This window comes from Procambarus clarkii, chromosome 31 (assembly GCF_040958095.1).
Source record: "Procambarus clarkii isolate CNS0578487 chromosome 31, FALCON_Pclarkii_2.0, whole genome shotgun sequence".
In the NCBI taxonomy this organism is placed as follows: Eukaryota; Metazoa; Arthropoda; class Malacostraca; order Decapoda; family Cambaridae; genus Procambarus; species Procambarus clarkii.
The window spans coordinates 33,136,594-33,153,388 of NC_091180.1; the positions used below are offsets into that span (position 1 = coordinate 33,136,594).

General features: G+C 47.3%; 1 protein-coding gene across 1 annotated transcript; it reads right to left on the minus strand.

Moving 5' to 3' along the window:
- Positions 1–12,039: 12,039 nt before the first annotated feature.
- Positions 12,040–15,121, minus strand: LOC138370259 (uncharacterized). The gene is made up of 3 exons (XM_069334264.1): positions 15,030–15,121; positions 13,440–13,941; positions 12,040–12,111 (listed from the first exon to the last, which is right to left on the minus strand). The coding sequence occupies exons 1-3, from the start codon at positions 15,119–15,121 to the stop codon at positions 12,040–12,042; spliced, it is 666 nt and encodes a 221-aa protein (XP_069190365.1).
- Positions 15,122–16,795: the final 1,674 nt, after the last annotated feature.

The window sequence follows — 16,795 nt, forward strand, 5'->3', positions numbered from 1 at the left end:
TCCCTGGCAACCATGGGGGCATGACCCATCCCTGGCAACCATGGGGGCATGACCCATCCCTGGCAACCATGGGGGCATGACCCATCCCTGGCAACCATGGGGAAATGACTCACCCCTGGCAACCATGGGGACATCAACTATCCCTGGCAACCATGGGGACATGACCCACCCCTGGCAACCATGGGGACATCATCCATCCCTGGCAACCATGGGGACATGACCCACCCCTGGCAACCATGGGGACATCAACTATCCCTGGCAACCATGGGGGCATGACCCACCCCTGGCAACCATGGGGACATGACCCACCCCTGGCAACCATGGGGACATCAACTATCCCTGGCAACCATGGGGGCATGACCCACCCCTGGCAACCATGGGGGCATGACCCACCCCTGGCAACCATGGGGGCATGACCCATCCCTGGCAACCATGGGGGCATGACCCATCCCTGGCAACCATGGGGAAATGACCCACCCCTGGCAACCATGGGGACATCAACCACCCCTGGCAACCATAGGGATATCAACCACCCCTGGCAACCATAGGGACATCAACCACCCCTGGCAACCATAGGGACATCAACCACCCCTGGCAACCATAGGGACATCAACCACCGTTGGCAACCATAGGGACATCAACCACCCCTGGCAACCATAGGGACATCAACCACCCCTGGCAACCATAGGGACATCAACCACCCCTGGCAACCATAGGGACATCAACCACCCCTGGCAACCATAGGGACATCAACCACCCCTGGCAACCATAGGAACATCAACCACCCGTGGCAACCATAGTGCCATCCATGCACTCTCGCCATGACTATACCACAGCCATGCACTCTCTTCACAATCATTTGCATGCTAATGCTTCTATTGTCTGCAACAGTGCTACTTTCCTTGGCTTTCTTGCATGTTTACACACATTCCCTAAATTCTACTTTCTCCAGTCTTTAATAATTAACGCATAGGAGACACTGGCGAGGAATGTTAGAAAAAAGGAAAAGATGAACTGAACACATCAAATGTCGCATGTAAACATTACATAACATAATGGATAAATCGTACCGCTCCACTATTCTGCCCAATTGCATTCTAAAACCCTGATAAAAATGCATATTCCTGGAATCCTGAGGTTGGGAATCTCTGAGCCCCGAGGGCAGCAAACACAAGACTGCCATCACCACCAAAAAAAATCCTGTTGTTTCGAGGGACACCTATCCTTAAGATAGATCTGTCTTAAGATAGCACCTATCCCTATTAAGAATGCGGTCAATGTCCTTTGCAACACGTCCGGTGTTGCAAAGGACGTGTTGCAAAGACCTTGATGCTGCAGGAGGTTACGGAGGCCAAGGGCAACAGTCTCCAAGATTGTTTAGTTATTTGCAACGTGGAGTACTTGGTCTTGCTAAAGCCAGAGCCGCTGCCTTGTTAAACAATTGACTCTGAGTCCAATTCTGGCCTCACGGATAAGATAATATAGATCTATTTAGTCTTGTTAGTCATAGATCTAACAGAGTAGCATAGATCTAGTTAGTCATAGATCTAACAGAGTAGCAAAGATCTTGTTAGTCATAGATCTAACAGAGTAGCAAAGATCTTGTTAGTCATAGATCTAACAGAGTAGCAAAGATCTAGTTAGTCATAGATCTAACAGAGTAGCAAAGATCTAGTTAGTCATAGATCTTTAACAGAGAATTATAGATTCAAGCAACAGATCACGTAATCAATATATACCAACTTAGCAGTTATATAAACTTGCGCTAGGTATTAATACTTTATTAAAACATAATGAAGAAGAAATTGCTATTAACAATAAATCAACGTGCAATGCCAGAGTCGTGACATGAACAATATATAAATACAGAGAAGCGATAAACATAAAATACAGAGAACTTTATACAAATACAGAGAACTTTATACAAATACAGAGAACTTTATACAAATACAGAGAACTTTATACAAATACAGAGAACTTTATACAAATACAGAGAACTTTATACAAATACAGAGAACTTTATACAAATACAGAGAAATTTGTACAAGTAAAAATCATTTTTATTTCAGAGTAGAGGACGGTCCTCAACGAGTCAGTTGTTTTATAAATAACAATAAAAGAATAACATGTTATTCCCTTTCCTAGTGAATAATACACTGAAGTGCAACACTGAAGTGCAACACTGAAGTGCAACACTGACAGTCATTACTCTGAAGTGCAAGAGGGAGTCAAGACTGAGGAAGGGAAGGAGGGAGGATAAGGGGCCCGCATCACACCGTGGGCCCCTGCACGCCGTGGGCCCCTACACAAAGTGGGCCCCTACACAAAGTAAGCCCCTACACAAAGTGAGCCCCTGCACGCCGTGAGCCCCTACACAAAGTGAGCCCCTACACAAAGTGAGCCCCTACACAAAGTGGGCCCCTACACAAAGTGGGCCCCTACACAAAGTGAGCCCCTGCACGCCGTGGGCCCCTACACAAAGTAAGCCCCTACACAAAGTGAGCCCCTGCACGCCGTGAGCCCCTACACAAAGTAAGCCACTACACAAAGTGAGCCCCTACACAAAGTGAGCCCCTACACAAAGTGAGCCCCTACACAAAGTGAGCCCCTACACAAAGTGAGCCACTACACAAAGTGAGTCCCTACACAAAGTGAACCCCTACACAAAGTGAGCCCCTGCACGCCGTGGGCCCCTACACAAAGTAAGCCCCTACACAAAGTGAGCCCCTGCACGCCGTGAGCCCCTACACAAAGTAAGCCACTACACAAAGTGAGCCCCTACACAAAGTGAGCCCCTACACAAAATGAGCCCCTACACAAAGTGAGCCCCTACACAAAGTGAGCCACTACACAAAGTGAGTCCCTACACAAAGTGAACCCCTACACAAAGTGAGCCCCTGCACGCCGTGGGCCCCTACACAAAGTAAGCCCCTACACAAAGTGAGCCCCTGCACGCCGTGAGCCCCTACACAAAGTGAGCCCCTGCACAAAGTGTGCCCTTACACAAAGTGAGCCCCTATACAAAGTGAGCCCTTACACAAAGTGAACCCCTACACAAAGTGAGCCCCTACACAAAGTGAGCCACTACACAAAGTGAGCCCCTACACAAAGTGAACCCCTACACAAAGTGAGCCACTACACAAAGTGAGCCCCTACACAAAGTGAGCCCCTTCACAAAGTGAGCCCTTACACAAAATGAGCCACTACACAAAGTGAGCCCCTACACAAAGTGAACCCCTTCACAAAGTGAGCCACTACACAAAGTGAGCCCCTACAAAAAGTGAGCCCCTACACAAAGTGAACCCCTACAAAAAGTGAGCCCCTACACAAAGTGAACTCCTACACAAAGTGAGCCCCTACACAAAGTGAACCCCTACACAAAGTGAGTCCCTACACAAAGTGAACCCCTACACAAAGTGAGCCCCTACACAAAGTGAGCCCCTACACAAAGTGAGCCCCTACACAAAGTGAACCCCTACATAAAGTGAGCCCCTACACAAAGTGAACCCCTACACAAAGTGAGCCCCTACACAAAGTGAGCCCCTACACAAAGTGAACCCCTACACAAAGTGAGCCACTACACAAAGTGAGCCACTATACAAAGTGAGCCCCTACACAAAGTGAACCCCTACACAAAGTGAGCCCCTACACAAAGTGAGCCCCTACACAAAGTGAGCCCCTACACAAAGTGAACCTCTATACAAAGTGAGTCTCTACACAAAGTGAGCCCCTACACAAAGTGGGCCCCTACACAAAGTGAGCCCCTACACAAAGTGAGCCCCTACACAAAGTGGGCCCCTACACAAAGTGAGCCCCTACACAAAGTAAGCCCCTACACAAAGTGGGCCCCTACACAAAGTGAGCCCCTACACAAAGTGAACCCCTACACAAAGTGAGCCCCTACACAAAGTGAGCCCCTACACAAAGTGAACCCCTACAAAAAGTGAGCCCCTACACAAAGTGCGCCCCTACACAAAGTGAGCCCCTACACAAAGTGAACCCCTACACAAAGTGGGCCCCTACACAAAGTGAGCCCCTACACAAAGTGAACCCCTACACAAAGTGAGCCCCTACACAAAGTGAGCCCCTACACAAAGTGAACCCCTATACAAAGTGAACCCCTACACAAAGTGAGCCCCTACACAAAGTGAACCCCTACACAAAGTGAGCCCCTACACAAAGTGAGCCCCTACACAAAGTGAACCCCTATACAAAGTGAACCCCTACACAAAGTGAGCCCCTACACAAAGTGAGCCCCTACACAAAGTGAACCCCTACACAAAGTGGGCCCCTACACAAAGTGAGCCCCTACACAAAGTGAACCCCTACACAAAGTGAGCCCCTACACAAAGTGAGCCCCTACACAAAGTGAGCTCCTACACAAAGTGAACCCCTACACGCTCATCAAGATAAAACACCATTTACTTTGAACAAAACACAAGCATTCCACTTGTTCTCTTGTTCCACCACTCGTTCATCCCGCACAAACTACAACGCAACGGAACAGACGGGAACTGTCGTGTATAAGCGGAGGGACTGTGTTCAACTGCACATCTGAACTCCCAAAATTTGGTAAAAGTAGTTCACACGACGTCAGAAGAGAGTATAAGACCTGTGTGTTGTGTTGATATCGGGAGAAGGAGTTAACCTCTAGGACTCCATGCAGTGTTTGGACACGCTGGTTGACTCCTCATGCCTCTGTTCACCTGTACCGGTAAATATGGGGGAGGCAGTGTATAGAGCAGGACGGTGAGTATAGAGGGGGAGGTAGTATGTAGAGAGGAAGGAAGTGTATAGAGGGGAAGGCAGTGTATAGAGGGGAAGGTATAGTGTATAAAAGAGTATAGTGTATGTGTATAGAGGTGGAGGCAGTGTATATTGAGAGGGAGGTAGTGTACATGGAGTGGGAGGTAGCATACATGGAAAGGGAGGTAGTATACATGGAAGGGGTGGAAGAGATAGGAAAGGGAGGGGTGGAGTTGGAGGTGGTGATCCATGGGGTAGATATAGTTTTAGCAGAGAAGCGGCAATATAATTAAATAGAGAGACGACATACCGACAGACAGGTGTTGAAGACACCTGTCTGTATTAGAGCAGGCGACTGGTGGCAGCGGTGGGAAGCAGTGGTGGCAGCGGTGGGAAGCAGTGGTGGCAGTGGTGGGAAGCAGTGATGGCACCAGTGGGTAGCAGTGGTGGCAGCAGTAGGAAGCAATGGTGGCAGCGGTGGGAAGCAATGGTGACAGCGGTGGGAAGCAATGGAGGCAGCAGTGGGAAGCAGTGGTGGCAGCGGTGGGAAGCAATGGTGGCAGCGGTGGGAAGCAATGGTGGCAGCGGTGGGAAGCAGTGGTGACAGCGGTGGGAAGCAGTGGTGGCAGCAGTGGGAAGCAATGGTGGCAGCGGTGGGAAGCAATGGTGACAGCGGTGGGAAGCAATGGTGACAGCGGTGGGAAACAATGGTGGCAGCGGTGGGAAGCAATGGAGGCAGCGGTGGGAAGCAGTGGTGGCAGCGGTGAGAAGCAATGGTGGATGCGGTGGGAAGCAGTGGTGGCAACGTTGAGAAGCAATGGTGGAAGTGGTGGGAAGCAATGGTGGCAGCGGTGGGAAGCAATGGTGACAGCGGTGGAAAGCAATGGTGGCAGCGGTGGGAAGCAATGGTGACAGCGGTGGGAAGCAGTGACGGCAACGGTGGAAAGCAATGGTGGCAGCAGTGGGAAGCAATGGTGACAGCGGTGAGAAGCAGTGGTGGCAGCGGTGGGAAGCAATGGTGACAGCGGTGGGAAGCAATGGTGGCAGCGGTGGGAAGCAATGGTGGCAGCGGTGGGAAACAGTGATGGCAACGGAGGAAAGCAATGGTGGCAGCGGTGGGAAGCAATGGTGACAGCGGTGGAAAGCAGTGATGGCAGCAGTGAGAAGCAGTGATGGCAACGGTGAGAAGCAATGGTGGCAGCGGTGGGAAGCAGTGGTGGCAACGTTGAGAAGCAATGGTGGCAGTGGTGGGAAGCAATGGTGGCAGCGGTGGAAAGCAATGGTGGCAGCGGTGGGAAGCAATGGTGACAGCGGTGGGAAGCAATGGTGGCAGCTGTGAGAAGCAGTTATGGCAACGGTGAGAAGCAATGGTGGCAGCGGTGGGAAGCAGTGGTGGCAACGTTGAGAAGCAATGATGGCAGTGGTGGGAAGCAATGGTGGCAGCGGTGGGAAGCAATGGTGGCAGTGGTGGGAAGCAATGGTGGCAGCGGTGAGAAGCAGTGATGGCAACGTTGAGAAGCAATGGTGGCAGTGGTGGGAAGCAATGGTGGCAGCGGTTGGAAGCAATGGTGGCAGCGGTGAGAAGCAGTGGTGGCAGCGGTGGGAAGCAGTGGTGGCAGCAGTGGGTAGCAATGGTGGCAGCGGTGGAAAGCAATGGTGGCAGCGGTGAGAAGCAGTGATGGCAGCAGTGGGTAGCAATGGTGGCAGCGGTGGGAAGCAATGGTGGCAGCGGTGAGAAGCAGTGATGGCAGCAGTGGGTAGCAATGGTTGCAGCGGTGGGAAGCAATGGTGGCAGCGGTGAGAAGCAGTGATGGCAGCAGTGGGAAGCAATGGTGGCAGCGGTGGGAAGCAATGGTGGCAGCGGTGAGAAGCAGTGATGGCAGCAGTGGGAAGCAGTGGTGGCAGCGGTGAGAAGCAGTGATGGCAGCAGTGGGTAGCAATGGTGGCAGCGGTGGGAAGCAATGGTGGCAGCGGTGGGAAGCAATGGTGGCAGCGGTGAGAAGCAGTGATGGCAGCAGTGGGTAGCAATGGTGGCAGCGGTGGGAAGCAATGGTGGCAGCGGTGAGAAGCAGTGATGGCAGCAGTGGGTAGCAATGGTGGCAGCGGTGGGAAGCAATGGTGGCAGCGGTGAGAAGCAGTGATGGCAGCAGTGGGAAGCAATGGTGGCAGCGGTGGGAAGCAATGGTGGCAGCGGTGAGAAGCAGTGATGGCAGCAGTGGGAAGCAATGGTGGCAGCGGTGAGAAGCAGTGATGGCAGCAGTGGGTAGCAATGGTGGCAGCGGTGGGAAGCAATGGTAGCAGCGGTGGGAAGCAATGGTGGCAGCGGTGAGAAGCAGTGATGGCAGCAGTGGGAAGCAATGGTGGCAGCGGTGGGAAGCAATGGTGGCAGCAGTGGGAAGCAGTGGTGGCAGCAGTGGGTAGCAATGGTGGCAGCGGTGGGAAGCAATGGTGGCAGCAGTGGCAAGCAATGGTGGCAGCAGTGGCAAGCAATGGTGGTAGCAGTGGGAAGCAATGGTGGCAGCGGTGGGAAGCAATGGTGGCAGCGATGAGAAGCAGTGATGGCAGCAGTGGGAAGCAATGGTGGCAGCGGTGGCAAGCAATGGTGGCAGCAGTGGGAAGCAGTGGTGGCAGCAGTGGGTAACAATGGTGGCAGCGGTGGGAAGCAATGGTGGCAGCGGTGCAAGCAATGGTGGCAGCAGTGGGAAGCAATGGTGGCAGCAGTGGGCAGCAATAGTGGCAGTGGTGGGAAGCAGTTGTGGCAGCAGTGGGTAGCAATGGTGGCAGCAGTGGGAAGCAATGGTGGCAGCAGTGGGAAGCAATAGTGGCAGTGGTGGGAAGCAGTTGTGGCAGCGGTGGGAAGCAATGGTGGCAGCGGTGGGAAGCAGTGATGGCAGCAGTGGGTAGCAATGGTGGCAGCGGTGGGAAGCAATGGTGGCAGCAGTGGCAAGCAATGGTGGCAGCAGTGGGAAGGAATGGTGGCAGCGGTGGGAAGCAGTGATGGCAGCAGTGGGTAGCAATGGTGGCAGCAGTGGGAAGCAATAGTGGCAGTGGTGGGAAGCAGTTGTGGCAGCAGTGGGAAGCAATGGTGGCAGCGGTGGGAAGCAGTGGTGGCAGCAGTGGGTAGCAATGGTGGCAGTGGTGGGAAGCAATGGTGGCAGCGGTGGGAAGCAGTGGTGGCAGCAGTGGGTAGCAATGGTGGCAGTGGTGGGAAGCAATGGTGGCAGCGGTGGGAAGCAATGGTGGCAGCAGTGAGAAGCAGTGATGGCAGCAGTGGGTAGCAATGGTGGCAGCAGTGGGAAGCAGTGGTGGCAGCAGTGGCAAGCAATGGTGGCAGCAGTGGGAAGCAATGGTGGCAGCAGTGGGAAGCAATAGTGGCAGTGGTGGGAAGCAGTTGTGGCAGCAGTGGGAAGCAATGGTGGCAGCGGTGGGAAGCAATGGTGGCACCGGTGGGAAGCAATGGTGGCAGCAGTGGGAAGCAATGGTGGCAGCGGTGGGAAGCAGTGATGGCAGCAGTGGGAAGCAGTGGTGGCAGCGGTGGGAAGCAATGGTGGCAGCAGTGGGAAGCAATGGTGGCAGCGGTGGGAAGCAATGGTGCCAGCGGTGGGAAGCAGTGGTGGCAGCGGTGGGAAGCAGTGGTGGCACCGGTGGGAAGCAATGGTGGCAGCAGTGGGAAGAAATAGTGGCAGCGGTGGGAAGCAATGGTGGCAGCGGTGGGAAGCAGTGATGGCAGCGGTGGGAAGCAGTGGTGGCACCAGTGGGAAGCAATGGTGGCAGCAGTGGGAAGCAATGGTGGCAGCAGTGGGAAGCAATGGTGGCAGTGGTGGGAAGCAATGGTGGCAGCGGTGGGAAGCACTAGTGCCTCTCTCTCTTCCCCTCTGACAAGAGTGGTCCAGGAGGGGTGTGAGAGGTGAGGGGAACATATCCACCCCAGTCTTGGTTCCCACTTCTGGCCCTCCTCACCAAGTCTCCACTCTCTACTACAACACGCTGCTTTACTCACGGCGGAGTAAACTTACTCACTTTACTCACACTCACTGTCTTGTCCTACTTTCCACCCCATGCGACGCACAGGTGCTTCAAACTTTTCTCATGGGCGAGTTTAAAACAGCACTGCACCAAGAGAGTTAAGGGAGCCTATTGCGTATTTACATACATGACTCATGTATGTAAATACGCAATAACACCGGAGACTACCCTATTGTCAACAGGCCTTGGCAACACTGACGGCGAATTCGATGCGATTGATGATACTAAAATTTGACTCGTTGGAATATTCTTCTTAAATATTTATACATACTTTTTGTAATTAAAAAATATCATATATAACACTGTAAAGAGAGAGGGGACCTTTCCTGCAACTTTGAAAAAAATAACTCAATAATGCTAAAGAGGACACAAACGCAGAGGCCTCACTACCAGAGCCTCAGATTTTAACACCAAGTAAAGCATCCAGCACTTCCACAAACAGGATAACATCATTTATATTTACCAACATCCAGAGAATAAAAACACGCAAATCCAACAAAGTTCATTTTATAGATGGTCTCCTTCATGAGGCAAATGCAGTGTTTGCAGCCCTAACAGAAACCCACACAAAGGACTACCATGATGGTGAAATATGGATCTCAGAGTACAATCTTTTCAGATGTGACAGGAAACACAGACTACAGTGGGGGGTCAGCCTGTACATCAAAGACACTCATCTGCACTGAGCTGCTCAGCGTCACAAACGATATGGTGGAAGTGCTGGTAAGCAAAATAGATATCCTAAATGTAGTTATTGTCCTTGTATATAAGCCACCGGAGGCAAATCCTCAGCAGTTTAAAGAACAACTAATGAAAATAGAACACTGCTTGGAAAACCTCACAAATCCAGCCCCGAACATCATCCTACTTGGGGACTTCAACCTATGGCACCTGAAATGGAAGCACCTAGTTAATACAGTTTTTCAGAATGAATACCAGGAAGTAGCCTAAATGAACAGGCACATGCAAATGACCTGCTACGGATGTGCGATAGATTTGCCTTAAACCAGCAAATAGTGGAACCAACTAGAAAAAAGAACACGTTGGACCTCATTTTCACTAATAATGATGAATTGGTCAGGAATATAATGATTACAAATACCTGTTACGCAGATCACAACTTAATTGAAATTCTGACAAACATGGGGAATAGACCTGCATAACCAGTCCCGAGCACCAAGGGAAGAGAATTCAGCAAATTCAATTTTTATAATAAACGGATTAACTGGGAGCAAATAAACCAAGCCCTCACAGAAATAAACTGGGAAGAACAACTAGAAACTGCAAACCTGAACCAGTGCCTGAAAAACATAAACTCAGTAGCTCTATAAATATGCTCAAACCACATACCCCTAAGAAAGAAGAGGAAGAGATGCATACTGGAACGCGAACGTCGTTCCCTCTATATGGCGAAGAAAACGAATCGCGAAACAGCTTGAGAGTCGCACCCTATCTCAAAAAAACGAAGAAGGCTACGTAGAAAAATAGAAACAATTGGACTAAAGCTACAAGAATTGTGCAAAATCCTAGAGAGACAAAGACAGCAAAAGGCCATCAATGAAATAGAGAGAAATCCAAAATATTTGTTCTCTTATGTAAAATCACGATCAAAAACTACATTTAGTATCGGGCCCCTGTGAAAGAGAGATGGAACTTTAACACATGACAACAAAGAAATGAGCGAAATTCCGAGGAATCAGTACGACTCTGTTTTCAGCGAGCCACTAAACACATAAAAGATTAATAACCCAAATAAATTTTTCATGGATGTGATGCCAACATCAAACCATATATCAGATGTCACCCTATCCCCACTGGATTTTGTAGAATCCAGCGACAATATGCCTATGCACCAGGCCCTGATTCCTGGAACTCCATATTCTCAAGAACTGTAAAAAACCACTGTCCCTTCGCATTCTTTGGAGACAAAGCCTAGATACTGGCGTTATCCCTGACATACTAAAAACAGCAGAGATAGCACCACTCCATAAAGGAGGAAATAAGACAGAGGCAAAAAATTACAGACCGATAGCACTAACATCACACATCATAAATATCTTTGAGAGAGTGCTAAGAAATAAGATCACATGGAATCACAGCATCTCCATAACCCCGGACAACATGGTTTCAAAACAGGGCGCTCTTACCTGTTGCAGTTGCTGGACCACTATGATATGGCCTTGGATGCCATGGAAGACAAGCAAAACGTTGATGAAATTTCCACAGATTTCCCAAATGCCTTTTACTAATGTGACCATGGTGTCATTGCATATAGAATGCTTGCAAAAGGAATTACCGAAAAATAAGTAGATGGATCTACAACTTCCTGACTAATAGAACCCAAATGAGTAATAGTCAACAAAATAAAATACGAACCATCAGACGTGAAGAGCTCAGTCCCCCAGGGTACTGTGCTTGTTCCAGTACCTTTTCTCATCCTCATATCGGACATAGACAAGAATCTATGAATCTATGTCATAGACACAATCTATAGCACTGAATCATCCTTTGCAGATGACACTAGGATTTTTATGAGAGTAGACAACATAGAGAGCACAGCGAACATCCAATCAAATGTAAATCAAATCTTTCGATGGGCCACTATAATATAAAATAATATAAAATACATATAATGAAAATAATAATATATAATTTCATAATGTAAAATACATATTATGAATTATAATTATAATAATATATTATAATAATATATAATAATAATATATTATAATTATATATAATTATAATAATATATTATAATACATATTATAAAATTTCATAATATAAAATACATATTATAAAAATAATATGTATTTAATGAAGATAAGTTCCAGCTCTTGCGCTACGGAAAAAATTAAAATATAAAAGCAAAAACCACGTAAAAAAACTCAGTCAAATCATAACATTGAACGAAAAAGCAATATAAAGGATCTGAGTGTACTCAAGTCGGAAGACCTTACCTTTAAAGAACACAATAAAGTAGCCATCACAACTGCAAGAAAAAATGACAGGTTGGATAACAAGAACTTTTCAAACTAGAGATGCTATACCAATGATGATACTTTTCAAAACGCTTGTGCTCTCTAGAGTGGAGTACTGCTGCACAATGACAGCTCCTTTCAAAGCTGGAGTAATTGCTGACCTGGAGAGCGTGCAGAGATCCTTTACTGCTAGAATCCACTCAGTAAAACATCTAAACTACTGGGACCGACTAAAATGCCTAAATATGTATTCTCTTGAGCGCAGGCGGGAGAGATACATAATAATTTACACGTGGAAAATAGTACAGGGGCTGATTCGAGAACGGAAATCATCGCCGATGTTTGTGTCTCCATTAGTCTGTAGCATGAAGTAGTTGCGCTTTGTTATCATTAATCTCATTTTCTTCCTTGTGTATCTGATTTCGAATCAGATCTTGGCGATATTTTATCGTGAAGGCTTAGTTTCTTGCTGCTGGGTCGTATGTTTTAATATTAGTATATTTTGGTAGCAGTCGTTCTTGTAAACATATGCTGTTGAATATGACCAAAAGGGTAAGATTAATAATTCTTACACGAATCTTCTAAATATTTCTTACGTTTTTCTTCACTGTCGGGGGTAATTGAAAAATTAACTCTCCAAAGTTCATTTTTACATTTTTATTTAAGGTCTGATGCCTAGAAGCATTTCGCAAGACTTCTCACATTTTCAAAGACTGGATTTTATGTTCTCCGTTTCATGCTTATATTTGTTTTTGGGCGAGGTAAGAGGAAACAAATCATTGGGAAAAGAAAGAACACAAATCAATGGGTTTAAATGAGGTATGTAACCATTGGTACACATTTTATCTGCCTGTTTATGTGCTGGTTCGGGGTCTTGAAGTGGGTAAAATGTAATTATGTGTTAATTGGCTGTTGATTGCTGGTGTTGACTTTTTGATGTGTAGTGCCTCGCTGATGTCGAGTCTCCTGTTGTTGTTGTATCTGTCGATAATTTCTGTGTTGTCTGTTAAGATTTCTCTAGTGATGGTCTGGTTGTGTGAGGAGATTATATGCTCCTTGATGGAACCCTTTTGTTTATGCATTGTTAATCGCCTAGAAAGAGAAGTTGTTGTCTTGCCTATACTGAGATCTTTGGGGCTGACAGTCCCCAAGTGGGCAATTGAAGGCATAGACCACGGTTTCTTTCAAGGCGTTCTGTTTGGTGTCTGCAGAGTTCTTCATGAGTAGGTTGGCCGTTTTTTTGTTTTTGCATTAAATTGTTAATTGTATCTTCTGATTTGTGTCTGTTGGGATAACGTTCCTATTAATATTATCTTTCAGGATACTTTCCTCCGTGTTGTGAGCCGTTGAAAAGAAGTTCCTGTAAAACAGTCTAATGGGGGGTACAAGTGTTGCGTTAGTTGATTCTTCAGAGCTTGCATGGCGTTTCATCGTTCTTTTGATGATGTCATCATCATGACCGTTAGAGAAGCCATTGTTGACTAGGACCTGCCTTACCCTACAGAGTTCTTCGTCGACCAACTTCCAACCAGAACTGTGAGTGAGAGCTCAGCCCACGTAAGCATTGACAACACTCCGCTTGTACGTGTCTGGGCAGTCACTGTTGGCATTAAGGCACATTCCTATGTTCGTTTCCTTAGTGTAGACTGCAGTGTGGAAGCCTCCGTTCCTCTCCGTGACTATTACATCTAGAAAGTGCAGCTTCCCATCATTCTTCATCTCGTAAGTGAAATTCAACACCGGATTTTGCTCGAATGCTTCCTTCAGCTGCTGCAAACGTCTAACGTCAGGTCCCTGCATTAAAATGTCGTCAACGAACCTGCAGTATATGGCGGGTTTCAAGTCCATGTCAACTAAGACCCTCTGCTCTATGCTGCCCAGGTAGAAGTTCGCAAACAGGACACCTAGGGAAGAACCCATGGCGACCCCATCTACTTGCTTATACATGTGCTCATCGGGACTCAAGAAGGGTGCCTCTTTAGTGCAGGCTTGGAGTAATTTTCTAAGTATGCTCTCTGGTATGTCAAGAGGGGTACAAGCCGCATCACGATACACTCTGTCCATCATCATTTTGATTGTTTCGTCCATAGGCACGTTGGTAAACAGCGACTCCCTATCCAAAGAGGCTCTTGTCCCTGTGGCCTGTGCTCCCTGCAGTAAGTCAACGAATTCCTTTGGAGACTTCAGGCTAAAAGCACAAGGCACATAAGGAGTCAGCAGGCAGTTGAGTCGCTTAGCCAGTCTGTACGTGGGTGTGTGTCTGGCTGATGATTGGCCAAAGTGGGTTTATAGGCTTGTGTGTCTTGACATTCCCATATGTGTAACCAGGTCTGTATTCCCCGATATCCTTTGGCAGGTAGAGTCCGGATTTCTTGGCGTTCACAGTTTCAATAAATCTGTTTACCTTCGTTTTCAATTCGGCTGAAGTGTTCTTCGTCACCCTTTGGAATTTAGTACTATCGGAGAGTATGAAGTTCATTTTTGCCAGATATTCGTCTATTTATGTCAAATAATTTGTTGTAAATACATAGATGTTAAGCTTATTACCAATTAATATTATAACTATTAATTGTGTGCATTAAGTTGAAATTATTCATGTTTTTTTACCTTGTAAAAATCTCCTCTGGGGGTCTAATTAAGACCTCCTGTGCCCACTGTAATATTTTGTTGCGCTTTCACCATCGCGTCTAGTGTACTGTGCACTCGATATGCATGCGGGGGGGGGGTGCACAGTACACTAGACGCCTCCAGTTAAAAATCATCACTTGGAACATCGGTGATGGGAAAAAAATATTTACCGAAAATCTGAGAAAACATTAGGAGACCATCAATAATCCTTTGCAATGTTCTAATTTGATGTCCAAATGACCTAACACCTTTCACACAGCGCCAATACCCTACTGGCCTCTACCTGTAGTACTATTCCAAAGTGTTCCCATTAGGCTCTGAGTACTTTCTTGTGGATTGAAGACTTTAATATATATTATTAAATCACGCTGGGCATGATAGAAATACATAAGATTTTTCAAGTGTTGAACCGACAGGGATTTTTTAAACATCCAGGACCAAATGGTCTTCGTGACAGATAGTTCTGATTAACCTGGGCGAGTCTGAACAACCTGCCTATCCATCTTGAACGAAACCAACTATCCTGGATAGTGTCACGATACATCCTCCCGCTATTCAATTCCCATGAAATACACTTTTTGAAATATTCAGGCGAACATAACTGTTCTTAAAGTTATTCTAAAACTATTTCAGGATTCCGGAGCTCACCATTTAAGATGTTGTGCTGATTTCTGACACAAAATAGGCTCAACAGAGGAGAAATCCCAGAGAGCATAGGCCAGATCAGAACCAGAAGCCATCGGAGGAACTAGAACCAGAAAAAAATTGAAGAACCAGAACGAGGACCAACAGAGAGGAACCAGATCCTTAGTAACACGAGATGAGAAAGAACCAGACCACATGGAGGAAGCCAAATCAGGGGAACATAAGAGTGATCAGTGCAAGGGGGTAAAATGGGAATAACCATGGGATATTGAAGTCACCAGGGACATTAGTCAGGGGATGGTTCAGAACCACAGGACGTGGGACGCATCAAAACTAGGGACCAGGGGCATGGGAGAACCAGAGGACACGAGAGAACCAAGAACAAGGGGGATACGAGACACCAGAACCAGGGGAACATGGGGGATAAAGTTGGACCGATGGAAATGACAAATATCAGTACTAAGGGAACATGGGAGGAACCAGGGAACATGAGAGGGACCAAAGAACCAAGCGACATGGGGAGGAACCAAAACAAGGATGGGGTTGGAACAGATGGAGAAAACGCTGTTGAACCTGGTTCAAGGGAGCATATACTGGCCATTATGAGGCAGGGCCAATTAATATTCATACATACTCATATAATAATAATAATAATAATAATAATAATAATAATAATAATAATAATAATAATAATAATTCATTGTGTCGGGGGACAGGCAGCCAGAGTGTATTCAGACACGTTAGGCTTATATATCGAGATTATCATTCCTCAACCAAAGGGTCCAATTACTGAGCCTTTCAAGGGTGAGCCAAGGTTGCCAAGGTTGCAACCCCACAACAAACTGACTAATAAACGACCATCCACACTTCCGTGGAAATAAACATTCCATTCAGCTGGAGTGTATTCACCCTGCAAGCTTTCCTTATGAAGACTACTCATAGCACAGTCGATAGAGCTACGGCTCCACACATGTGGGGTCCAAGGTTCGAGCCTCCTAGAGCCCCGGTTAATTGAAAGTTAACACTTCTGAAAACTTCTGAATACCTTCATACTGCTAGGTGAAAAAGGGCTGTTAGGCAACAGGAAACGCGCCCAACCATTTCTGTCCCGACTGGGTTTCCAAAGCTGGAATTATCGAGTGTAAGTAGACAACGAACCCGACTATACTACCGGGACCCCACCTAAACACCTATAAGCCTAATCTACACTTGAAAAAAAATACACTTGAATCACTCCAGAGATCACACACATGGAGGAGAGGCGGGACCAAAGAGCCAGAGCTCAACCCCCGCAAGTACAACTAGGTGAGTAACAGCACATTCCCAACCCAGCATACTAACAGGTCTTTCCCGAAGGTCAACTGAACCCATTTATATCCGCTGGTTCGAGGTTTAAATTGAGTTGATAAATTCAAGACCAGAAGACATGGGAGGTTATCTTGAGGTTATCTTGAGATGATTTCGGGGCTTAGCGTCCCCGCGGCCCGGTCCTCGACCAGGGCCTCCTTTTTGTTACACATCCCCAGGAAGCAGCCCGTATCAGCTGTCTATCTCCCATGTATCTATTTACTGCTAGGTAAACAGATGCGTCAGGGTGAAAGAAACTCTGCCCATTTGTCTCCGCCTCCACCGGGGGATCGAACCCGGAACCTCAGGACTACGAATCCGAAGCGCTGTCCACTCAGCTGTCAGGCCCCAGAATTAGGGACTACGTGAGAGATTAGAACCAGGAAGGAATAGGTTTTAGAAGGAATAGACCAGGAGCAGGG

Bases quoted from the DNA above. Each gene is read 5' to 3' on its own strand.
- LOC138370259 (XM_069334264.1), bottom strand. From the start codon at position 15,121: ATGGCTTCTGGTTCTGATCTGGCCTATGCTCTCTGGGATTTCTCCTCT. The intron at 13,942-15,029 runs GTGAGCTCCGGA...TTGTGCTTTTAG, and splicing joins TCAGCACAACATCTTAAATG to CCTGAAGTCTCCAAAGGAAT. The intron at 12,112-13,439 runs GTAATAGTCACG...TTCATGCTACAG, and splicing joins GGAAGCTGCACTTTCTAGAT to ACTAATGGAGACACAAACAT.